This window comes from Orcinus orca, chromosome 6, assembly GCF_937001465.1.
Source record: "Orcinus orca chromosome 6, mOrcOrc1.1, whole genome shotgun sequence".
Lineage (NCBI taxonomy): Eukaryota > Metazoa > Chordata > Mammalia > Artiodactyla > Delphinidae > Orcinus > Orcinus orca.
In genome coordinates, this window is record NC_064564.1 from 72241849 (window position 1) to 72268341 (window position 26493).

Genomic DNA, 26493 nt, shown 5'->3' on the forward strand with positions numbered 1-26493 from the left:
TAAATCTAAAAATTTACACATAGAAAACACATAGAAGGAAACAATAAAAGTCACTGGTGCTTGTGGGGCTGTGGGTGATACTTTTCCTCCTTTCATTTTTTAGTGGTCTCTAAATTTTCTATAAAAAACATATTTTCAATTAGCAGATATTACTTTCACAATGGAAGAAATAAACAAAATCAAAACTACATTAAAAATTAAGTTTAAGGGCTTCCCTGGTGGCGCAGTGGTTGAGAGTCCGCCTGCCGATGCAGGGGACATGGGTTCGTGCCCCGGTACGGGAAGATCCCACATGCCACGGAGTGGCTGGGCCCGTGAGCCATGGCCGCTGAGCCTGCACGTCCGGAGCCTGTGCTCCGCAACGGGAGCGGCCACAACAGTGACAGGCCCATGTACTGCAAAAAAAAAAAAAAAAAAAAAAAAAAATTTAAGTTTAAGATGATTGTTCACTGAGAGATGTAAAATTAATTTGTAAAAAATAAAAGAATCTGAAATATGAAAGAGTCTTTCTTTGTAAATGAATCATAGAATAAAAGAAAAGCAGTGCCAGAGGGACTTAGAGATCATCTAGATTGTGTGTTCCATCTGATCAGGTCATTTTAAGGTGAGATTTTTAGGCTGGAGAGTTGAAAGTCTGTTCTTCTCACATTAGAAGAGAGAAGAAAAAACACAAGATTTTTATTCAAACAAGTCTGGATTCAAATCTTAATGCTGTTCCATAACTCTGTGTGCCTTGGGCAAATTACTTAACCTCTCTCAACTTCAGAGAGGGAAGGTGACAATAATGGCAACTTCTTACTGTGTTTTTCAGATTTAAATGAGAGGGAAATATATATACACACATGTATATAACTGCTTAATCATTAAAGCACCCTCAAAATGGCAGCTTTTAACATTATCATTATTATTTGACTTCTCTGATTCCTCGGTGGCCCCCAGGCCAGAAGTATTTTGATGCCATTTCTCTTGGGTTTAGAAAAGAATGAAGATAAGTACTGAAATCTCTGTCCTGTGTCTCCGATACTGGATAGGATAAATATTTAAGGTCATAGAATATTTTTTTAATGGACAAGTTATTGTGATATCATCTCTTGATCTCCATTGTCCTCCAGCTTCTTCCCCACTTTTTCTTTTCCTTTATTTCAATTTCACATAGCAGTTTCTACTCACTGTCTCATTCCTTTCAGTCTCATTCTCTTTTTTTTTTTTTTTTTTTTTTGCGGTAGGCGGGCCTCTCACTGTTGTGGCCTCTCCCGTTGCGGAGCACAGGCTCCGGACGCGCAGGCTCAGCGGCCACGGCTCACGGGCCCAGCCGCTCCGCGGCATGTGGGATCTTCCTGGACCAGGGCACGAACCCGTGTCCCCTGCATTGGCAGGCGGACTCTCAACCACTGCACCACCAGGGAAGCCCTCATTCTCTCTTGAATGTACCCTATTCATAGGATTTTTGCCCACAACGCCACCAAAACCATGCTCCTTAAGGCCACCAGTGTACTCCATCTTGCTAAATCTGGTGGCAAACTTTTAATACTTATAGTACTTGATGCGTTAAATGCACAAGATCATACATTTATTATAATATATATTTCCATGTATTTATTTTGTCACCAGCAAATCCCATTAACAAGTCCCCGGAAATAAAAACAGAATCTGGGTAATAAAGTCTAACCTTTTTTCCTTTGTGCTTAGTCTAGTGTCACTTGCTCATAGGGCGCCGCCGGCAGAGGCCTTGCGCCTGGCCCTTCGGGCCAGAGTTCCTAGCGCCGAAAGTCTGTGCTGACGCCTCAGCTGGGCAGGCTGTGTGCAGAGGCGCTGCGCCCGACACTGCAATTCAAGATGGCAGCAGTGGGCTGTGTGCAGAGGCGCTGCGCCCGACACTGCAATTCAAGATGGCGGCAGTGGGCTGTGTGCAGAGGCGCTGCGCCCGGCACTGCTATCTGGAGCCGGAACAGCACGGCCCCGCCAACCTACCAGAACTCCGCTCCCTCCCAGATGACACGATCCCTATAAAGGAGTTCCGCCCACAGCCTGTCAAAAGACCGTGTACTCTAGAGCGTGAGCTCACGCCTCTCCATTCTCTGATCAAAGAATAAAACTTTGCTTTGCTTCTGCACTGAACACGGTCTCGTTGTATTGGCTCAAGTGACATTGGGCAGGAGGACCTTTGTTGGGGCCAGACTCGAAAGGGTCAGTACCAATTTCTTTACTATTTCTTCCCCACTGGAATGTAGGCTGAAATGAGGACAGGTACTGTTGTATCCCTAGCCCCTAGAATAGTGCCTGGCATGTGGCAAGCATACAATAAAGGTTTGTGGAATGAATGACTGCAAAAGTAGTCTGTTCAGCAAAAATCTATTGCAGGTAACAACAGACTGCCTTTCCCTGAAGGAGACCCTGAGGGGAATGTGAATGTATGTTCCAAGCTGAAGTCCACCCCATGGATGCCATGGGCAGTTCCTGAGCACATTCTGGACTTCTGTTCAGTGCTTATAATTTGTTGGTATGTGTAATGATTTGGCTTTAAAAGAGGCATTTCCCACTTGGATTTTTCTGCAGTGAGCTTCAGTTGCAAATGCCCTTGTTTATGTGTATATGATGTATGCTGTGCCTGGCATCTGCTCTGCTTCCTGCCCCTCCGTGTGCCTGTGCCCACAGGGCATCTGGGAGCTGACTGGCATGTTACAAGGGTTAGAAATTCTCCTCTCTGAGCTCTCTGGTTTATTCTATTGGGGATGAGAAAGCTACCAAGTATTCCTAAGCTGGCAGAGTGACAGAATCAACCCACACAAGGAGATAAAACAGCTGTAGTGGAAATGGAGAGCTTCCGAGGACCAATGAAAGAGGAAGACAAAGAGCTTATGGCTCACGGATGGCAGATGGTTGAGGTCTGGTTAGGAAATGAGTTGTTGAGAAACATTTTATCTTAGGCTGAGTTGGAACATGGGCATTTAAAGCTATGCATAGGCTAGTGACAGTCCTAGCAATCTCAAACTTTATCTATGTCAGGATTGGGGTCCTCTCCTTCAACACCCTGATCCGTTTTTTTTTTGTCCACAGTAGAACTTGCAAGTTGGTTCTTGCAAGCCCTGAGTTTGGGGGATGCTGGTGGGGGTGTTATCTGGGCCCTGTACCCTTTCCCCAGAGCACTCAGCCCTTCCAAGGGCATCTCTCTGAAGCTGCAGGGGCTGAGTATGGTGCGTTGAGGTCTGCTGCATTGAGGCTCTAGAAACATAGGTACTAAAAGAGGAGATTTCCATGACTGGAAAAGGAGCTTGGCATTCAAAGTGGCTTTCTGACTTCAGTGTTTCTAAAGGCACTATCTGGGACAGAGATTACTTCCCTGTGTCTCCTGCCAATGGATGTGCATGTTTTTGGCAATGTGAAATGGGGGCATGGGGGGAAGGAATGAACAAATAAAAGGAGAGGAAGAAAGATAAATGAGAAGCACTGTTGTTCAATTCTTTGGAAAGATTATTCATCCACCCCAATAATCCCTCTTTTTTCCTTAGAGATAGTGTCACAGAGTGAAAAGAGCAAAAGCTTTGGAATTAGATACATGTGTGCTTGAATCCGGACTGTTTCATTATGATGCTGCCTTAGGCAAGAAACCTAATTTCTCAAACCTTAATTTCTTAATCTGTAAAATTGGAGAAATATCTATTACATAGGATTGTTTTGAGTCTTAAATGAAATATGAGCAAAGTGCCTAGCATAGGGTTTGAAATAGAGCCCACCCTAAATAAGTTTAAAAAGTTATAAAAAAGGGTGGGGGGAGAAAATACAGCATGAGACATGGCAGATGTAGGCGTTGTTTGCTAATGTATTCAGCAAACATTTAAATGGAGCATCTACGTTATATCTAAAAATGTGTGACTCGCTGGGCAAGATGGATATGCCTTCATCGAGGCTAAAGTTGCAGATAGACAAAAACACATGCAAACATAAATAAATGAGAGAACTGTCAAGTGTGATAAATGCTAATAGGAAACAAATAGCGGAATGAAAGGGGGAACTGCTTTATATAGGGTGTTCAGGGAAGGCTTCCTGGAGGAGGTGATGGTCAAGCTGAGAATGAAGAATAAGAAAGCACCAGCCACATGAAGACTGGAGGGAAACGTTTCAGGCAAAAGGAAGTATATAAGCAAATGTCTTGAGACCAAAGAAGACACAGGGGTGTTTGACGTACTGAAAGAAGACCAGAGTGGCTGAGATGAGAGACCAGTACTAGAGCAAGGAGAGAAAAACAGGGTGAAAATATTGGTAGTCATTCCTCCGGAAAATCTATTTTGAGAGTTGGCCACCTCCTGCCCCTAAATGCTGTGCTGTAAGAGATTTCTCCCTTTGGTTATCATTCTGTCCTCTACAAGTATGGAAACAAAACGATGCCATTTGGTTGAAGTGCAAGTTTGCCCAAATGTTTGAATCATTAGTATTTGACTGTTTCTTAGTGTCGTTAGATGAGAGGATGGTGGGGTTTTGTTAATACTCTATTCTCTGCTGTTCTCCACAACAACTGAAACTGTCCCCCCATTAGCTCAGTAACAGAATTCCTCCAGCCCATTTCCTGGGGAAGCCTGGCAAAAGGACTCATACTCCAGACTTTGCATTCATGTAGCGCCTGCTGGAACCTGCTTGGTGGAATTTGTTTTTCCCCTGACCCAGGTCCCCTTGGAGGCCAACCACTGCCAGAAAAACTCAAACTCCATTTCTTGGCTCCCAAGTCAGCCTGCCTCTACCCAGAGGGCTGAGAGCTGTAATGCTCCGCCCCCTGGGTGGAGGCTGCCCTTCCTCCCACCTGGAACTTTATTTCACTCAGATCTGGAGGCTCTGTGTTCCCTGACCTTCAAAACCAGAGCAGTAGACTTTGAACAGGTGACGACAGTAAGGTAGGAGTGGTAGGAGGAAGCCTGATCAGACCACTTGCTAGCTGAGTGACCTCTAGTCACTCCAAGCAACTTTTCTGTCTGTAAAAATAGGGATGGCATTATTTGCCTCTGCTGTAGAGAAGATAAAATTGCAAAAAGCAACTGGCAAGCTAGGGATGAATTACTCCCTTTCCTCCCTCCTCTTCCACTTCCCTCCTTTCTTCCCTTCCCTCTACCAGTCGGCGACGCCTTGGGCCTCTTGTCTTTTATCACTGAATGGCTCGTCGCTGGCATGTGCAGACAGCCCATGATGTGGTGTGAGACCTCAACAGTCATTCTCACCACTGTTATTAGTCATGGCCGAGCGCATGGAGGAGGATGTGATCACAACATTTAAAATCAAGTCCGTTTGGGGCCAGTTTTACTTAATAATTTTCTCTTTCTCTGCCCAGCCCCCCACCAGGCCTGCTCTCATTGTATCAGGATACTTCATTTGCTGGTATCTTTGAAAAAGGAGGAGTTTCACATAAGGCAACTTTTAATTTATTTCACAGGGGTGGGGTCCAGACATCAGCAGTTTTTAAAACTCCCCAGGTGATTCTAATGTGCAACCAAGGTTGAGAATCACTATTAAGTGGTTTCTTAACACCCCAAGCCTCTACACTTCTGTGAACTACGTATCTATGTTTCTATGAATTAAAAACGAGAAGAAGTAGGGTAAGGAAACTAATGTGGCTGCCATGGGCCAATGCTAAGGCCCACAAGGACAGGGGAAGTGTTAGTCACATCGCTATGGAATGAAGATGACAGACCAGCTCCAGAACAAGGCCTGAGCACTGGCCCTACAGTTGATAGCCGTGTGCTGACAACAAACAGTACAAGTGGGCTGAGAATAAAGAAAATACAAAGGCCAAATGAGAAGGAAAAAGAAAGGAAGTATTATTTAATGTAAAGGAGGAGATTAGTGGGTAAAATATTTAAATTCCCTTTAAGGGAAAAGATGGTCAAGTAAAAACCCAAAGATAAATGATAGAGATAATAGTAGTAGGAGTGCTCTTTATGCAGTGTATGTTTGTCTTCTGATTGGGAAAAATTTTCTCAGGTCAAGGTTTGGGTTTGGGGAAGGCAGATCATGAATTGGGAGAATGATATATTGGGCAACATGTGATCAACACCAGGCTAATGGCCCTGCCTGAAACCTTGGAATTTGATGAATGTATTCATTTACTGAGCCTCACATCTAATAAGAAGCATAAATACTAATATAGAAGGAAGTGTGGCTGAATGAGATCAAATGATAGAAGGTATTTTATACACATTGATTAGCATGGAAGAGAAAGCAGAAAGTATCTGGTTTCAGAAACCTGGTTTACAAATAATCCACACACATAAATAGCCTCTCTAGCTCCTTCCCATTTATCCGCCCCCTCGCCCCCGGCAACTCTCCACTCCCCTCTTCCTCCTGCAAACACTGTGGGTCAAAACCAAAACTTACATGTTTGAGTAAAATTGTGGAATCAGAAGTAGAGGAAGTGTCTTACACTGTTGGTGGGAGTGTAAATTGGTGCAGCCACTATGGAAAACATTATGGAGGGTCTTCAAAAAACTAAAAATAGAGTTGCCATTTGATCCAGCAATCCCACTCCTGGGCATACAGCTGGACAAAACTATAGTTTGAAAAGACATAAGCACCCCTATGTTCATAGCAGCACTATTTACAATAGCCAAGACATGGAAGCAACCTAAGTGTCCATCAACAGATTAATGGATAAAGAAGATGTGGTGTATATATATATATATATATATATATATATATATATATATATATACACACAAAATAGAATATTATTCAGCCATAAAAAAGAATGAAATAATGCCATTTGAAGCAACATGGATGGACTTAGAGATTGTCATACTGAGTGAAGTTAAGTCAGAAAAAGACACATACCATATGATATCACATATGTGGAATCTAAAATACGACACAAATGAACATATCTACGAAACAGATACAGACTCACAGACATAGAGAACAGACTTGTGGTTGCCAAGGGGGAGGTGGGGTGGGGAAGGGAAAGATTGGGAGTTTGGGGTTAGCAGATGCAAATTAGTATACATAAGATGGATAAACAACGAGGACCTACTGTATAGCACAGGGAACTATATGCTATATCCTGTGATAAACCATAATGAAAAAGAATATGAAAAAGTATATAAACTGAGTCACTTTGCTGTACAGCAGAAATTAACACATTGTAAATCAACTATATTTCAATAAAATTTTTAAAAAAGAGCTATGAAAAAAAAAGAAGTGGAGAAAGGGAATAAGCTGGGAAACACCTATTTTGGAGAAGTGATTTTCAAACTTTAGTCCTATGATCTTTAGTTGAATGAACTGTTACTGGAGAAGGGTTACAGAACTAAGATGAATTTAAAACAGAGAAAGGGTGGGCTGGTGTCTGTCATATTCAGCATGTTTTTTATTCTTGCCTTTACCCATCATGAAGATGCTGTAGGAAGCAGAGTTTGGAAATGGTTTGAATATGACAGTTGACATCAGAAGATTTCCAAAAAAGACTCAACATCCTACCTCTTCATTGCCCTTCCCACCTGTATTTCCCCCTTCATTTGTTATAGTACCTTAAAGTCCCCTAATCAATAATTCCTTTGGTTCAATAAGTTTCCTCTATTGGAAGCTCAAGTATGTTACGAAGGTCAAAGAACTATCACTCCTGCTGCTGGGATTCCAGGTTCCCAGACAAGATGCTCTGCAGGGAGGACTTGGAATTGTAGGAGGTGGGAGATGGGTCACAATGGAGGAACAAGATGGGGATGTCCCAAAGAAGGGAATGACAATCTTTTCCTTCTTTCCTACTACATTTCTTGGTTTCTTGTTCTCAGACTCTTTATAGCAAACCAGAATTTTGCTAAATTATTTACATTGCTTTATGAGAAAATGGATTCTGGGTTGTAAATAGATCCTTGGATCACAGCCCATTTATAAGCTGATGACTTCCTGAGATGCATGATTGACTGTTTTGCATGGAAGAAATTACGTGTACAAACTCTTATTGAGAAATGTGGAGGTTCACACATTTAAAAATTTCTCAGAGTTTAAATATTTATCCAAATGGGATTATCTCTGAGGAACTAAAAGGAATGTGAGACAATGTTTATGGCTCCCATGATTCTAATTTGGTTGCTACCATGGAGAGGTCTCTAATGCAGTGGTTCTTAACTCTTTGGGGTTATTTGTACCTTGGGGAATCTGAGAATTGAATGCATTCTTTCCATGAAAGGCATACACACACACACAGAATCTTATGTATATTTTCAGGGGATTCGCAGAACTCCCTAGAGACTTCTAGTTGTTCTTAAACACTAGGCTAAGAATTGTTAGCCTATTGAACTCAGGGAAAACACTAGCCCATGTATTCCTATTTACAACAGAAAAATTCCTATTTGGGAATAGGCTGTAGGGTAGGGGTGAAGAATCCATCCTGGTGCTTGTAGAGCCTACTGCATTTAACATTTGAGAGAGGATTCAAGAGCTTGCACAAAATACAGAAAGATGTATAAGGCACAGTCTTTTTCCTCAAAGAAAATTAGGTATGGAGAGGCTAGAGTATAAGGGACAAGAGTAGTAGTACTGGTAGCTGTGCCTGGAAAGGAGGACTAGATCTGGATCACGGAGGATCCTGAATTCTAGGTTAAGAAACTGCACCTTAATTCTGAAAGCCAGTATGTTCCAGCCTACAGTCATCCTTGTACAATCTTCATCTTTTGGCCATATCTATATCCCAACATGACAATTAGATCTTTTTTTCAAACTGATTCCCCTTTAAAACTTATATTTTTAAAGGCTTAATATATACTTATATTTTGCATTTTATTGTAATCATTTCAAATACATACGCAAAAAACTATATCTCCTAAAATAAAAATATGAATTTACATTCTACCTAAAATGATCTCATGCAATCAGCAGTAGGTATTCTTCACTTTGGGAAACACTAGAGAGTGCAATGGGGACTTCTGAGTGGGTGTGAGGTTATGTTATGAGAGATGCTCTGTAAAAGGAATCCTTCAGCAGTTGAGTGTCAGTTGGAATGGAGAGCCTGGCGGTGGTGAGACCAAGTAGACACCAATGGTCTAGGTGAACATGGTGAGACCTTAGACCAGGGAGGCAGAGGGAAAATGCAGACTGGAGGTGAGATGGAGTCTTCCTAGAGTTGGAACTCAAACCAATTGTCATGTAAACCATTTAGTAAGTCAGCTCCTAAAGGAATAATATAATACAATAATATGTTTATTTTTGTGCATTATTTATATTTAATTATTTATATTTTAATGCTTGTTATATTTTCCCTTTGCCTTAATCTACTAATATTTAATGAATATGGTTGAAAAAAGTCAGGAGCATTAAAGTTCTATGCATTTTTATTGGTTATGAGAGAATGTGAGACCTGGATAGTGGGGTTAAAAATCAGATGGCGATTTTCTGTATACTTCTCTGGTCTTTCCCAATTTTTTTAATTTTTCTGGTTAGCTGAAAAATAGACATGATTCTTGTCCCATTGCTGTGCAGCTCAAATGACACAAGGAGTGCAACAGACCTTTGTCTATTATAAAGTGTTATTATACATCATTAAATGAAAGGTGTTATTATGATCAGCTGTCTTGGCAAGGAATTGTGTAAATGACATTTCCTTCAAATTTCTTTTTTATTTCAATGAATATTTTGTGAGAAGACATAGGAGAGTTGATCTCTAATTGGGACTTCTAGTTAGTCTCATTAAGATATTATGCTGGAAAAGAATAATTTCACTTTGCCCTTGATGCAGAAATTTCAAGTGATTTGGACACTGTACTTACATTTTCCTTGTAGGAATATAATGGCTACAGGGGCAGAGGGCATTCCAGGAATATCAACCAACAATGTATTCTCTTATTTTCCTTCCAGGACTCTAAAAATCTACTAAATATTTGTTCAGATTATTCTAGGAATGAAAGAGAAAATTGGCTCCTACTTTAAAGTCATTTTAACTTGGTCATACCTGATATTTTGAATATGGAATCAGCTGAAATATGGTGGAAAGAGCAGAGGACTTGCAGAAAGATGTTCTTGGTTCAAGTCTTGGGGTTGCCACTGACTAAGCTACATGACGTTGGGCCTGTCACTTAAGTCTTTGAGTCTTGGTTTCTCGCTGTAAAATGGAGATTCTAATACTGACCTTAGCAAGGTTGATTGTAGTATCAAATAAGATGACAAGAAAATTGTCTTCATTAAAAATAAAGTGCTATATAGACATCATCATTGTTACAATAAAAGTATTTATTGAATGCTTTACATATGTTAACTCATTTAATCCTTATAATTAACCCCATAACATAAATATTATTATTATCTCAACTTTCTGGAGGAGAAAACTAAAGAGATTAAATAACTTGCTAATGCCATGTATTAAATGACAGATCTGGGATTTGAAGCCAGGCAAACTGACTCCAAAGCCTTCATCATCCTTATTCCTAGAATAGTGATATTCTATCACCTAAAAGAGTTTCAGAACTTCCAAAAATTAATCAGTAACTCAGTGTGTTTTGAGAACTAATATGAAAACATTTTTAATGGAACAATATTGCTCCTCTATCCTCTTTCCATCTCATTTAAGACGTTTGGATTTAAATTGTTACGATGATAGTCAAATGAACTTAAAAGGAGCTAGGTACAATTCAGCATTGATCTCAAAGAGCATTTCTATTTCTCCCCATACACTGTGTTAGAGAGAACTGTTTTCTAAACTTGATACATGACTTTGACTTTCAGCCGTTTGGCCTAAAAAGCCTTTTTTCAGCTCTAAGAGGTTTTATTTCCTTCATGACCACACAAGACCTACTGCACTTGTTTGGCCATTGGTGTTAAACAGGGAAGGCGCAGGCTCACTCCTCTCCTATCACACGGGAGTTTACATATAAATATGTTTCCTCTTTTCTGTCCTCTCTATCCGTGGTGATGAGCAAGGAAGGAAGACGGAACGTGAAGATGGATGACAAGTGACTCAAGTCAAACTGTGCCCCAGTGACAATTATAACTATCGATAGGACTAGGGAGAAAACAAGGGTAAGAGCAGGTATCTGTGCTTGTACTCTGATTAGCATCTGTAGTGACTTGTCACATAACTGTAATGATAGCTGAGGTTACTGAGTATTTCCTAGGAGCCACAAACTGTGCCAACATTCTTTGCATAGGCTGAAACACTCAACTCTCCCAGCATCCCAGGGTGGTGGAGGGGTAACTGGGATCTTCAGGAATATCTCCTACACGATGCTAAGGTATCAATGCGTCAAGGTACGCTAACTGCTCCTGTCTATGGTATTAAGAGTCTTACAAACATCTATTTTTCTAAGCAAGGAACATCTTGCACTTTGTGGTTCTTCCTCAGATATAGGATACCCATCTGCGAAAGGAGAGGAAACCTGTTTGTTTATAAGTCATGCTTGCTTGGTTTTTATGAATCTATGAAATGACAAGTAGAGAGCTGTCTCTCAGTTTCCCAAATGTGGTTAGAGAGTTGTGATGGGACATCAGCATATGCTTTACATATGCCCTCATAAAAGTAATACATCTCCCTGCATTGGAAGGTAGCGGAGTTGGGCCTCCAAAGACTCACCTGTAAGGCACAGAAAACACCCCTCTGTTGCCTTCCCCAGTGTCTAGCGGATATTCATCAGCTCTGGAGCCTGGGACCATCAAGCAGAGGACAAGAAGCCACGTGAGTGATGTCTGGGTACTGCTTGGCCTTGGACTTGGTAGGGCATAGACATAGGGCATGTGAAATCCTCGTGCCAGTTCTAATCTTTTGGTATTGTGATATTTGTCTCATTGTGGTTAGAAAAAAAAAGAATCAAAGCATAATCTGTACCAGTAAGGAAGAAGCTCTAAATGTGGCAGATCCTGGAACACACAGGTATTATTATCACTCTCTTTTAAAGCTGAGGGCCCTGGGGCTCAATGGAAGTTAAGTCTCTTGAGCGCTGAAGCCAGAACTGGAATCCAGGTTTGTCTGCTTCTACATGCTCCTTATAACCACTGCTTCTATATGCTCCTTATAACCACTGCATTGGGATACCTCCCGTAGGTCCAGCAACTTAAGCAGATGGCCCTGAATCAAATCTATGTCCATAAACCATATCTATGATGCCCTAAGGAGACATGCTGCTGTGTTAATGAAATTTTTAGGGCGATTTATGGATACTGAATCTGTATCTTTCTGCCTTAATGTATATTCATCTGAATTCATTCATTCACTCACTCATCCATTAAACAAAGATTTATTGAGCATCTGCTACATATATGCTATGCTACTAAGTACAGCTAGGGATGAGTGAGAATAACGAATTGGACAGAGATTCTGCTCTTAAGAGTTTACATGGGAAGTTAGAGATACACATAAATAACTTAAGGTATAAATGATAAGTACCACAAGAGAGTTGCAAATAAAGGAGTGAGGTGTCTTCTAGGTGTGTGTGTGCACGTGTGCATGTACATGCATGTATTTGCATGTGTTAGGCAACTGGTTACATCTAAAGAGAGGGTTCTAAACTTGAACAAATTCAGGGAAGTAGGAATTTAAAAAATGACTGCAAGATTAGTTTGGTTAGTGTAAGGGGTCCATAAAAAAGTGATGGAATGTAAGGCTGGAACTATAAGCAAAACGTTATACTTCATATTCAGATGATTGATGTGATTGGTTCTCTGCTCCAGCAAGAGTACCTGGCATTACTATATAGCAGGGGTCAGCAAACCACAGCTTGTGGGTCAAATTTGGTCCACGGCCTGTTTTTCTGTGGCCAGTAAGCTGAGAATGGTTTTTATCTTTTAAAGGTTTGTTTAAAAACAAATAAGCAAACAAACAGAAAAATTATATGACAGAACTGCATATAGTACACAAAACCTAACATACTTACCATCTGCCTCTTTCCAGAAAAGTTTGCCAACCTCTGCAGTGTATAAAATGGATTGTTGGTGGGATACTGGATTAGGAGAAACCATGTTAATAGGGAAGAGTGATAGGAAAGGAAGAAAGGGAATGTCTGAGAGCATGGACTTTGGAAATGAAGGAGCCTGGAGGAAGACAAGGCTTAATATGTGTAATTTGGGAATTGTCTCAAAATGATAACTGAGGTCAGAATAAGGAATGAAAAGGGAAAGAGCCAAGAACTGATCTTTGTTTTTTGCGGTACGCGGGCCTCTCACTGCTGTGGCCTCTCCCGTTGCGGAGCACAGGCTCCGGACGCGCAGGCTCAGCGGCCATGGCTCACGGGCCCAGCCGCTCTGCGGTACATGGGATCTTCCCAGACCGGGGCACGAACCCGTGTCCCCTGCATTGGCAGGCGGACTCTCAACTACTGTGCCACCAGGGAAGCCCCAAGAACTGATCTTTGATAAACATCTTTTTATAGTGTGGGGAGGAAGAAGGGGAATTAGCAATAGAAAGATATATGAACTGTAAGAGAAATGGCAAGGAAACAGAATCTACAGAGTCTAACATCACTGACTCCTCAGGAATGTAACTTGGAAGAGGGAAGGGGGGTTAACAGCATCAAATGCTACAGAGAAGTTACTGAAAAGGACACAAACCTGATGACCTAATATCTTTGCTTCAGTTTATTCCATTAGCACATTTCTATGTCCTTGGCTTTTCCTTGCCTTAAGGTGCCCTACCCAAGTGAGAATGTGACGATATTGAGATGCTATAGCTTCAGCTGCTAGGACATAATAGTGACCTATTCCTTAAATTTAGCTTCTCAGGTTGCACGTGTCCATCATTTTCCAAAGAAAGGTAGGTAGCAGGTCCCCTCCAACTCTCCCCAAACTACCTCTTCTCTATACCTGTAGACATCCTTGGTAGATTCTTGACATCTGATGTCTTTAAAAAATCAGTTTATCTTCATTCTTGTACATCCTGAATTGACTAGAGATGAAGAAAGAGATTGCCCAGTATGACTGAAGACCTAACTGAATTAGAACCAATGACTCAGCTTTGGGAGTGATGGCTTGGACTCTCAACTAGGAGCAGGACAAAGAAAACCACACTCTAAAATATGCTTCCACATGGATGATCTCAAGAATTTGATCTCAGACTAGCAAATTATGGAAAAGCTTGGCATTCAAGTTTGATATGAATAAAGTGATGGTGGTGGGGGGAGGGGAGGGTGACTGTATTTGGAGGTGGGAATGGAATTTAAAGTCTTGGATTTTAGAGCGGCATCAGTCTTGAGTGGAGACATGATCCTCAGGTGTGACTGGGAAGTGGTGGCCAGAAGAACAGCACTGGCCCCTAGCAGGTCCAACGGCTGGGAGAGAAGGGTAGCAAATTAGAGGAGCCATCAGTGTGGAAGTGGAAGTAGTGAACTAGGAGCCAGGCGGGTGCCATCCTCCACCATGACTTGTTTAGGGCCACAGGTACCATGGGGCTTACACTGCTGAGTCTGACCAGTACCCCATCACTACGGAGTGTCAGGAGCAAAGGTACTGCCCAGCCTGGGACTGGTGGGTTGGAAGTGGTGATGGGGGGAGGCTTCTGCAGGAGCTCCAAGAGGCAGGAGGTGGCACTGTTCTCTGGAACTAAAAGGCTCTGTGGTTTCTACACACGCAATCAGCCTCAGAGTACGCTATACCACTTTTCCTGTCCTGATGTTCTTTATGACCAGATCCCTCTTGAGAGGAAGGAGGTGGAGGGCCACTGATCCCTTACATTTGCCCCCAAATTACTATACTGGCTGGGGACAGTTTTTATTGCTTTACTTTAAATTTTTTCCTCAATAACAATGATGGAATTTAGTTCATGGCTTGGTTTCTAGGGGGATTTATCTTCTCAGAAGGTGACAGGATTTCAGGTGTTTTGACCCAAGTTGGGAAGTAAGCAGAGGAGAAGTGAATTTCTTCAAGAACAATATGAAGTTAGTAGAAAGCACTCACACAAAGGGCCCATCAATGCGTATTTTCCATAAGGTCACACAGCCCAGAGGCCTGGGTTTCACAAGCATCTATAGTGCAGATCTTTATGACATAGTTAATAGGATGCTGGGATGAGAAAGATGTACGATCAGCTCTAGAACCAAATCCCTAAGTTGAACTTGGCAATGAATGGTTAGGTTGACCTCAGGATATGACATCCCACTTCATTTGTAAAGGAAATCAAAAGAAACTTGAAGAGGAACCTTCCTTCACTATTGGTGGAAATGTAAACTGGTGCAGCCACTATGGAGAACAGTATGGAGGTTCCTTAAAAAACTAAAAATAGAACTACCATAGGATCCAGCAATCCCACTCCTGGGCATATATACCCGGAAAAGACAAAAACACTAATTCAAAAAGAAACATGCACCCCAATGTTCATAGCAGCATTATTTATAATAGCCAAGACATGGAAGCAACCTAAGTATACCAAAGAAGATATGGTATATATATATATACATACATACAATGCAATATTGCTCAGCCATAAAAAAAGAAAGAAATAATGCCATTTGCAGCAACATGGACAGACCTATAGAATAACATACTAAGTGAAGTAGGTCAGACAGAGAAAGACCAATGTCGTATGCTATCACTTATACATGGAATTTAAAAAAATGATACAAAGGAACTTATTTAAAAACAAAATAGACTCACAGACATAGAAAACAAACTTATGGTTACCAAAGAGGAAAGGGGAGGAGGGATAAATTAGCGATTTGGGACTAACAGATATACAGGACTATATATAAAATAGATAAACCAACAAAGACCTACTGTATAGCACAAGGAACTATATTCAATATCTTGTAATAACGTATAATGGAAAAGAATCTGAAAATTCTTTATATATATATATATATATATATATATATATATATATATAAAACTGAATCATTTTGCTGTACACCTGAAACATTGGAAATCAACTGTACTTCAATTTAAAAAAAAGTTGCAAAGAAACTCTGTACCTAATACTTGATGGATTAAATCTCCAGTGGGGGAATAAAAACTCTAGACTACCTAACTGAGAAAAGAAAAGAAAAAAAAAGCAACTTGAAACATGTTAAAGTGAAGAGGAGCTCCCTGTGCAATGCTGCTGTGTGTGCTAAGCCAGGCGGCCTGGACAAGGTACCTGGGCTCTGCAGCAGGACAGACCTAGTGTGGCTCTTCCTGGCTGTGCGCACATCTCCTCACCTCCCCAGCCTCAGTTCCCTCCCCTGTTTCTTTCTTTCCCTCCCTGAGAAAAATAATGCCTACCTCCTTCCACCTCCTTTCTAAAGCATCTAGTACTGTCCACACACATAGTCCTTCAAAAATGGAAATTATTTAAATTACATTTATGATTTTAAAAATCCTAATTTCTGTCCAGATGTGGATGGGAATCAGGACAATTTACTGCTTGTTTAGATCACATGTCCTTAGCCTAGAGCTAGGGATACCTCACGTTTCTTAGAATAAATATCTCGCATGAAAATGCAGCTGAAATTACAGCAGGGGCCATGATTAAGCAACAAGATAATCATCAGACAGAAAGAATCCCAGGGAACAGCCCTGTAAAGTACCCAGAAAAGTACATTCAGCCTCATTTGATTTTATGACTTCTAACTGGTTCCTAGAATTTTGAGCCTGACTGCCTTTCTAGGAAACTTGCAGGACTGCTGAAATGCATAGCTCTGGTAAGCTTTCACAGTCATTGGCCTTACCATTGGAAAATCCTTAATCCTCAGTTAGGAGAAAATCCCTGCTGCAAGCATGCAGAAGCTCAGTTCCATGCCCTCCTTGGGAGTGCAGGAAGCACATGGGCTGAAGTGCTGTGAGCTAACTGCCTCCGAGATGGGAGGACGCCAGTGGCACTTTCAGGATTGGCAGAGGCTCTGCTGGGACACCAGCGGTCATGACTGTGAACCCAGTCTGCACGTGGGCTTCTCTCTGCAGGGCGGCCAGACTACTTAGATTGGATACTCAAGGATTAGAGGTGTTGCCCCATTCTCCTTACCTCACTCCTCTCCTCCCAAACCTAGAAGCTGCTGAAAGGCTTTTCACAAAGGCTGTGTGATGCTTTCTGGAGTTGGATCTTGTTTATTTGAATCAAATCTTTCTTTTTCTAAATATTTAGTTCCTTAAACTCAGAAACTGCCTCTTTCCCTCCATCCTGGCAGCCTCAGTGAGCACCTGTGCGTGCCAGCCACCGTCACATACACAGGGACACCATCATGAGCAAGACAGTTCCAGCCCAGGCCCAGGGAGCTATAGTCTAGTGGGGAGCTGCCTGCAGGCAGCTCTCTCTAGTTCTTCTCCTCACCACCTACCTGCCTGTGGTTGAGCCTTTTAGGGTCTGGCCCTGGTGCCCCTCTGGAAGAGCTGTGCCCCCCTACGTCTCCGGAGATGATCACTCCAGGATGCCTACGCAGACTTTGAGATCGTCAAAGCCTGAGTGAGGCTACTGCTCAGGTCTGAACTGCTCCTTCGCCTCCCATCAGCAGGTGGGCTCACATGGCCTTTGAGAATAGTCTCCGCTCACTGAGGCCTACCTCAAATCGACCCAGACTGGGTGATTCACTGCATTTGCTTCAATGAGACAATTTCTGAATAAAAATACTTCCCACAGAGATGAAATACCAATGATTTTTTTTTTTTTTTTTTTGCAGTACGTGGACCTCTCACTGTTGTGGCCTCTCCCGTTGCGGAGCACAGGCTCCGGACATGCAGGCTCAGCGGCCATGGCTCACGGGCCCAGCCGCTCCGCGGCATGAGGGATCCTCCCGGACTGGGGCACGAACCCGTGTCCCCTGCATCGGCAGGCGGACTCCCAACCACTGCGCCACCGGGAAGCCCACCAATGGTTTTTGGTCTAGTTCCTGATTTACTCATCAGGTGACTTTGGGCTTCTGTAAGGTGAGGATAATAACTGTACCTCTCACATTGGGACAGTCACCAAGATCACGTGAGCTAATACATGGAAAGATCTGGCACCTGCCTACTCCTTCAGTGTTAGCTCAGGTTATTTCTGTGCACCGTAACAGAAGGTCTCTGTGCTGACACACTTCTAAGACATTTTCCCCAGATGTAAGAAATGTTTCAGTAGTTATTGAAGGACACTTCGGAAATTACAGAAATTCCCACCCTTCCTTGGCTACGTTTCTCCATTTTCCACCTGTACAGATGAACAGATCAGCCTGAACCCTGTGTCACTAAGATCATTGATACTAAGCACATCAGTGATTCATGACTCACAAGTCAAGTGAAACTCCAAACCTAACAGAGTATCAACTGAAGCATTTTCCAAGAGGAAAACCCATGTTCTCTCTTCACCTCATTGGGTTGAGGCAATCGGAGCATTCAGGTGAGCTTCAGTAGCAAATGATGCTAGAACCCTGCTGCCCACACTTCATTAGATCCAGGCAGAAAAGTTTCTTAGCTACTGAAGGGAGGAAGCTACAGGGGCCAGTGGAGGCTGAGGATGGTTGTGAGCTTGGCCGGAAAGGAGAAACAGTGGGTGTGTGATTCAAGAAAATGGTTAAACAGACAGAGGGAATGTGGGGAGGTCTCTGCCACCCATGGACACAATGTTACCTACCAATTCCTTCTTCTTCATGCACTCCATGAGGATGATGAACAGGTGCTGAGCTTGGGTTCGAGTGTATGTGAAAGTCTTCTGAATGGTCACCAATAGCTGGTCTCTCAAAGATTCGTTTATAAGTCTGCAGTGAAACAATGTTGAAAGCGGGTTAACTCAGCTCCTATTTAGTACATATTTCTGACAAATATAGAACACGAGAAAGCATTATGAGGATTTACTTTAGATAGGAGTTATTTCTTCCCATATTTTTTTTCTATAGCAGTTATTTTGATTGTGATTATTTTTTTTTAAGTGCGTTTAAAAATAAATCCATTTCAACATCTCAGTACCTAAATGAGTAAAGGAAGAAGATGGATTTAGTTCTTTTTTGGCTCTCCCTTTTTTCTTTCATATGGCATATGTCTAATGCCCTCTTGCTCAAGTGCTGTTATCAAAAAAATACCTTCAATTAATCCTTTGCATCTTGGTAAAAATTTACTATTAATATATTACTTATTTGAAGGAGATTTAAATTTCACCTTCATGTCTAACTGTGGAAAGAAAAATTTTGTCTCAGTAAGGGATTTCTGAGTATCAGTGAGGAGAAATAGGACTTATGTTTCCTCTAAAATCATTCTGTGAAGGTAGTAGCTGAACTGGCCCACAATTCAGGTCCTCACTATTTATGTTGAACTTTTGCTGTGTTGTGTGCCAACAAGAGTCTGACCCATAAAGAGGTATTATATTGACTACTTTATTTAAAGATAGTTTTCGTATTATAGAGGAGTGAATTAAAACAAGGAACGTGCATCATATCAAGTTAAAGCTCAATTATCTCTTGCATGTGGATGAATCACAATTAATTTTAACTCCTTTACCACGAGGCTGCTGAGAACTGGTCTATCTATCAGCCATCAAATAGCAGGAAAGAAAATTCACTTTGTATTAATAGATACTATTCAAAATCAGGAAGATAAAACTTCTCTTAAGGACTAGTGACAAAATTACCATAATTTGCCTAGTACTTTACAGTTTAGAAATTGTCTTCACACATGAAGCAACAACAACTCCTAGATAAAATAGTATACTATAATTATTATCTCATTTGGTGCCTACAGAAATTTGATAGACAAGAGATCTGTCCAATTCAGAAGGGAAGGATATTTTAGCCAGAAAGAGCCAGATGCTTAAGGTCACTCAGAAAACAAGTGGCACAGTCAAAACCAGAACCTAGTTCTTCTGATTCCTCAGCCGGTGCTCTTTCCACTACACCATGCTGCCTTGTATTACACCTCGCAATACACCACTGCCTCTCTTTATCACTGTGGCTACTTGAGCAGGAAATTATAAAATTTCCTTTATCTGTTTCTTAAAAGAAAGCAAGATGAGAGGCTTGAGAATGTCTTCATATCACTGACCTGCTGTGCCCCAGGATTGTGTGAAGATTCACCTAGACCCACGAGGCTGGATATTATGGTGGCCCTACTTTGAGGCAGCTGCACTCCCCATGATAGAATTATACCAAGGATCCTGGAATGTCACTCACCTTGATGGAGGATTCGGTTACCCTTTTGGCCCCCCAGGAAGATTTATATCATGAACATATACATTCAGAAAAAGAGAATGATCCAGATAAAGTTGAAAAATGATACCAAATCCTCTCAAGATTACTGAATTATTCTGGAGGACTCTGTACTCTTAGTTGTGAACCACTCTGAAACCATCCATTCATTCATTCATTCAACAATTGCTTAGTGATGTCTATTTAGTGCCAGACACTGTGGTGCATGCCAGGGCTACAGGGATAGATGAGATATACACACTCACAGCCTTCAATGGGCTTACACACCAGTGGAGTAGAAAGACACGATCCAGCAATTCAACTATAATTTACAGTGGTCAAGAAGCAGAGAAGCTTGTGACAGTTGAATACAATCTAATCTAAGGGGTTCGGGGCAGACTTCTTTGAGGAAGTGCTCTTTTATCTGAGACTTGAAGAATGGAGGAGCATTTAGCACTTGAAGGGGGTGGGATGGGGGTGGGGCTGGGGGCTAGGTAAGAGCATATTTGGCAAACAAAACCGCATGAATAGGACTAGTTTGGAGAAAATAAAAAAGGCCAGTATGGCTAAAGAACAGAGAGCAAAAGAAAGACTGGAACAAGATGAGGCTGCAGAAGGGGTAAGCAAGGGCAAGATCATGGGCAATTTTCAAGACTGTGTTAGAGATTTGGATTTTTATCCCCCAGGCAAGGAGAACCATTGAAGGATTTAAGTTGGAGAGTAACATGATTACATTTGTGTTGCCAATTAATTTTCTGTAAGAGTCAAGACATGAGCACTCATACCTGGGCATGTGTCTACTTGACAGTCTAGAGGTTTTTGCAATATCAAGTGTACATAAATGTTGTACATGATTAACAACAGAAAAGACTCTCCTGATTAGCCACTTGATAGATCCAATCACTCATCTGCAGGTGTTTAATTTTGACAACAACTCAAAATTTGTTTTCTATTGCCAAACATCTGTAATGAAATCCCAGTTCCCTGAGGTCATTAACGGTTTGAGGGATCTGTCACTTGTACCCAGTCTGTCACTTTGTAACAATTCAGAAATGATGTACAACTCAGCTGACTGTGGGCTTCAGTGGCTAGGAGAGCTGAAAGACACTAAGCATCTTATACTTTTTAGTCCAATTTTGCAACTGACTGAAATTGTGGCTTTGGTTAAATCATTTAGCAACAAAAACCATGGATTCTACTTCTAGAAGTACAAGAATTCTCTAGGTTGGTGTTTTCCAGAGTGTAGGAAAACTGTCACTGCTGGAGCTGAGATGAATTTAGGTGGAACAAAGGTGATTTGGTCCTTTCAAAGCATTAGGTTATACTCATTAAATATTAAATAACTGTTACTCCTGGTTTACTTCTTTTTCTGTCCTTCTGATTGCATCAAGAGGACAATTTCATTTTTGATGCTTCTTTGCCTTTCACAGCTCACACACACTTACAAATCCCCCCTTTTGACAGAGAAATGACAGGTTTTAGGTCCCACACTCTTTGCAGAGAGTTTAATAATATTGTTTTTAAAAAGATACTGTATAATGGTTTGATGTGTTCATAGTGCAGCAGTGTTTATGACACACAATGGGCTTCACAGAGATAATCTTATTTGCTCTTAATAACAATATGTGAGAAAAGCAGGTATTAATTCCATTTTGCAGAAGAGGAGACTGTGGCCCAAAGAGGTGAAATGATGTGTGCAAAGTCACAAAGCTTGCTCATCTCAGTGCTTCAGTTGGGCCTACTGAATTCAGCCTTCCTCCCATGGTGTTGCTTTTCCTGATTGTAATCTATAAATATGCCTTTCACTTTCCTACTCATCTGCACTGGAGGTAGACATTTGCGTGTATTTGTTGTAGGAAATTGCTTTTCCTTTTAGTTACATAGAAAATATCCGAAGGAAATCAGACACGTTTGGAGAAGATAAGGGGAAACTGGTAAATGAGGACAGCGAAAAAGTGCATTTAGTGCACTGAAGATTACATTTGCTTCTAATTTTCCACAAGTATTTTCTATGCTGACCTAGATGATTTCCATTTGGCACAAATTCTTACTGTCTTCTCCACCACACCTTTCTTATTTTGTGACTATACTTATGATACTGGGAGGCCTACTTTCTTGAAATTATTACTTTCCTAGCTCTTCGCATATTTTTTTCTGCACAACACTGGAATGATTTAAAAATCTTGACTGTTATATTTAATCATGAACAAAAAATAGAAATAAGCTCATTTTAGATTTCTTTTTATGGCACTAAAATAGTGACTGAAAATTTCTTGACACCAAAACATGGTCATAGTATTATGTAAAATTTTAGTTTTAGAATTGGGTCTTTGACAAAGGGGTGCCTATTTATGGAAACTGTTAATTTGTGGTTCCATATGTACTGATGCTATTTTTGGTATACTTCAAATTAGAAGGCTTTCTGATTAGGAAGTGTAGTCATTGAAGTGAGGAAAATCTCTACACTACAGCATTTGTGTCTCCATTTAAATGCTGTACTTGTGATCTGAAGCTTTTCAGATGAGTCACAGAGTTATCTGAAATAGGTCAGTGTCCATCCAGTGCTCAGAGTAACCAAAACTTCCCACAGTTTGCTACTAATATTCTGTTCAAATGCTGGCAATTCAACCCACATGTACGTATTTTTCTCAAAATGAATTTATCTGCAATATCAGAGTTTTGTTCCTAGATTTAAAAATTGGAAAACGCATTCAGAATTCAATGGGACTCAAACAGCTAGGCTTAGGCTAATGGCTTTTGAGGAGAGGAGCCCTTCTTATGCCCCCACAGACACTCTCTTAACCTATTCAGATACAATGTGAGAAAATTTTACTTGTATAAATAAAAATGACTGTTAATAATACCACTGTTTGGTACGTACAAAACATCATTTCCCATGGAATCTCTAATGGTCTAAAAAAAAGAAATTTTATTATTTGCTTCAAACCAAAGCAAAGTACTAAATACAACATTAGGGCACAGAAAGTTTACATGTCTTGTCTAAGGTCACAGAGACTGGTATTTTTCTTTTTTTCTCTTCCCTTTCTCCTTCTCTTTCTTCTTTAGTAAAAGTTATCAGTTCTTCCCAAATGGCTGAGGTCACAAGTAGCAGCATGACTCTTCCCAGAGGGGCAGGAGAGCATCATGAATAAAAGCATCATGGTCACCAGGGCCAGGATGTCTGGAGTTCAAATGTCACTTCTAGCTGTGTGATCTTGTGCAAATTACTTAGTATTTCCAAGTCATATTTTTTGTATATGTAAAATAGGAATTATAATAGTACTTATAGACTTGTGAACGTTAAATGGATTAATCTTTGCAAAATGCTTAGAAAAGTGCCTGACACACAGCAAGTCCTATGTAAACGTTTGCTATTATTAGAGCTCAGTCCTACAATGCTCCTTAGGAAAGCGTCACTGACTGACCAGCCCTTCTTGTCAAGTAGCACAACCAGTGGCCAGGGCCTCTGTGTGTAATGCAGAGCTCTCCCCTGGGATCAACAGTGCTCTGCATACCTGGAGAGCCCAGCGGTATAAGGACACTCCAATCCTTATACCACTGGGCTCGCCAGGTGTGCAGTCAGAGAAATAACTTTCTGACTTCAGAGAGGTCAGAGATCACCATTCTTTCTTACATTTGAGACAGAGATACTTAGATTTGGAGGTTTAATTATAATGGAGCCTTGCAAACATCCCATGCAGGCAGCACCTAAACATTCGTTCACTCATTCATTCAACGAACAATATTGTGTTTACTATGTGCCAGGCACTATGCTAGAGGTACAGAGATGAACACTATTCAGTCCTAGCCTCAAGGAACTCACAGGATTGTGTGTCAACATATCCTGGTCATTTATTAATAGGTAACACACCCCAACCTTAGCAATGTAAAACAGTATTTATTTACTGTGTTGATAATCTTGTGGGCCAAGAATTCAGGCAGAGGTGACTCATGCAAATGGTACTAACAGATCACTAATTGGTTTCTTCTCTATGTCCTCTACTATATTCCCCACGGTGTTGATTGAATGGTTCTCTTACAAGGCAAGTAAGATTCTATCATATCCTTCTTAAAACCCTGCAATAGCTTCCCATCACTAGCAAGATAACACCTCAACTTGCATATGGCATTTAAGGCTTAACAGGACCTCTCTCCCAGCTAGGCTCATTCCCTGCAACTCTCTAAACATATTCTATAAAATGCTATTATCGCCCGAACACACCAGACTCTTGCATGCTTCTATGCCCTTGAACTTGCTGTACCTGCTGCTTGCAATGCTCTCTACATCTGATCCTGTCACTCAGGCTCACCATTCATAATTCAGCTCCAAGTCCACCTCCTGTGTGAAAGTCTCTGGTTACCACTCTCTTGATGTTCCCATAGCACTGGATACATATTAATTACTACTATTATTATATTGTATGGGAATTATTTGTTTACATGTCTCCCTCCAGTAGATTATGAACTCCTTGAAGGAGTGAATGCATCTTCACACTTCCTGTACCTAAGCTCTAGAAGAGCACATAGTTCATTGTTGGTTCTAGAAGCAGATCTGTGGATTGACTGAGTGAATGTGTAGCTGCCTACTCATTAGCTACTCTGTGGCAGCTAACCAGGTGGTCTTCCCCATTCCCCTTTGCTCCTCATGCTGGGATGGACTTCAAACCTATTTGGGAGAATGAGAGAAGTGGCATAGGGTTTTGCCCCTCACCCCCCAACAATCTGATTTTCTTGATCGTTTTTCATTCAATCAGATCCATCTCTAAGAAATATTCCAGTTTTTCTTTAAACTCAAAGGGTATTTAGAAATGAATTGGCCACCAAACTCAATAATCTATATTTGGTTCTACTTCTGGAGACTTTTGAATTGCTTTGTAGCTCATCAGGAGGAGATGCATATTCACTGTGTCTCCCCCATAATGCTTAGGGCAATGTCTTGCCCATAAAAGTACTCAATAACTATTTAAAGACTTTAAGGACTTCAGTGATATCAAGATAATTCCTTCACATAGATCTTGGTGTTTTTTATGGAAGTAATTATATCACATAAAAATCAACTCACTGTGATAAACTATAATGGAAAAGAATATGAAAAAGAATGATTATATATATATGTATAACTAAATCACTTTGCTGTACAGTAGAAATTAAAACAAATTGTAAAGCAACTATACTACAATAAAATAAACTAAAATTAAAAAGATCAAGTCAACATACATCTACATTTTTCAACTAATTCCATGTCATATATAGAAGGGGTGAGATCAGTTTTGCAATCTTCTATAGAAGATGGAATGTTATAATTCAAGCACTATGATATGGTGCCTTTGGTTGGAATCCAGTTCTTTCATTTACTAGTTGAGGGATCTGAGGCAGGTTATTCAATCTCTTTAAGCCTCCATCTCCTTATCTGTTGAAAGAGGGTAGAATGTCTTTGTAGGTTGATGTATTTGGAAAAAGATAAGGTATAGAAAGCACCTAGCACTGTTCTTGGTACGTAGTAGGTGTTCAATAATAAGCAGTTTTTTCTTATTATTAAATACCCCAGGGGCTTTCGCACCTGCAGGGAATCCCAATGATGTGCCCAGCTCAGGGCTGAAGCAAGGTATTGCATATGCAAATTAGCTGGAGGAGACCAATTCTATGGAGGAGGGAAAAACTGCAGTATTTCTATAAAAGTTGGATGGAGCAGGTCTGTGAATGGGATGGAAAAGGCTAAAATTTTTTTTAATTAATTAATTTTATCTTATTTTATTTTTTTGGCTGCGTCGGGTCTTCGTTGCTGCACGCGGGCTTTCCCTAGGTGTGGCAAGTGGGGGCTACTCTTCGTTGCGGTGTGTGGGCTTCTCATTGTGGTGGCTTCTCTTGTTGTGGAGCATGGACTCTAGGCACGCAGGCTTCAGTAGTTGTGGCATGTGGGCTCAGTATTTGTGGCTTGCAGTTTCTAGAGCTCAGGCTCTGTAGTTGTGGCGCACAGGCTTAGTTGCTCCACGGCATGTGGGATCTTCCTGGACCAGGGCTCGAACCCGTGTCCCCTGCACTGGCAGGTGGATTCCTAACCACTGCACTACCAGGGAAGCCCAAGGCTATAATTCAAAACCACTTAGAAGGGTATCAATGAAGAGAGTTCATTAGCTCTTGTATTATGTTCATCAATGTCACGTAAAAACAAACAAGTGATGCTAAGACACCCTAAAACCACTACTCTAGATAATTTTATGTCATCTTGAAGTCAAACTGCTGTTAGTATCAGAACTGTTACTTGACTATGACCTCCTCCTGAAGCTTATATTTTGATATTTCTAGAGTCTGTGTGCTCTAGGAAAAGTGCTAATCCAAAAATTCTATTGAGGAATTTGAAGTTCAGGATAAAGGAATGATACAACTTCAGAACAACCACTTTACAGATGAAGAATCTGAAGCCTCAACAGGTAAACTGACTTGTTAAAGATTACATAGCTGAAAGCATCAGAGCTGGGCTTAG

The 26493-nt window shown here is 41.0% G+C and overlaps 1 protein-coding gene across 10 annotated transcripts in view; it reads right to left on the reverse strand.

The window, feature by feature from the left end:
* Nucleotides 1-26493, reverse strand: part of TRPM3 (transient receptor potential cation channel subfamily M member 3) — a 536370-nt gene that overhangs the window by 154110 nt on the left and 355767 nt on the right. For all 10 annotated transcript variants that reach the window (XM_049710919.1, XM_012535433.3, XM_004276399.3 and 7 more), the window contains one exon: nt 18467-18590. In XM_049710919.1, the coding sequence (XP_049566876.1) occupies nt 18467-18590 (124 nt within the window). The remainder of the gene's footprint in view (nt 1-18466; nt 18591-26493) is intronic.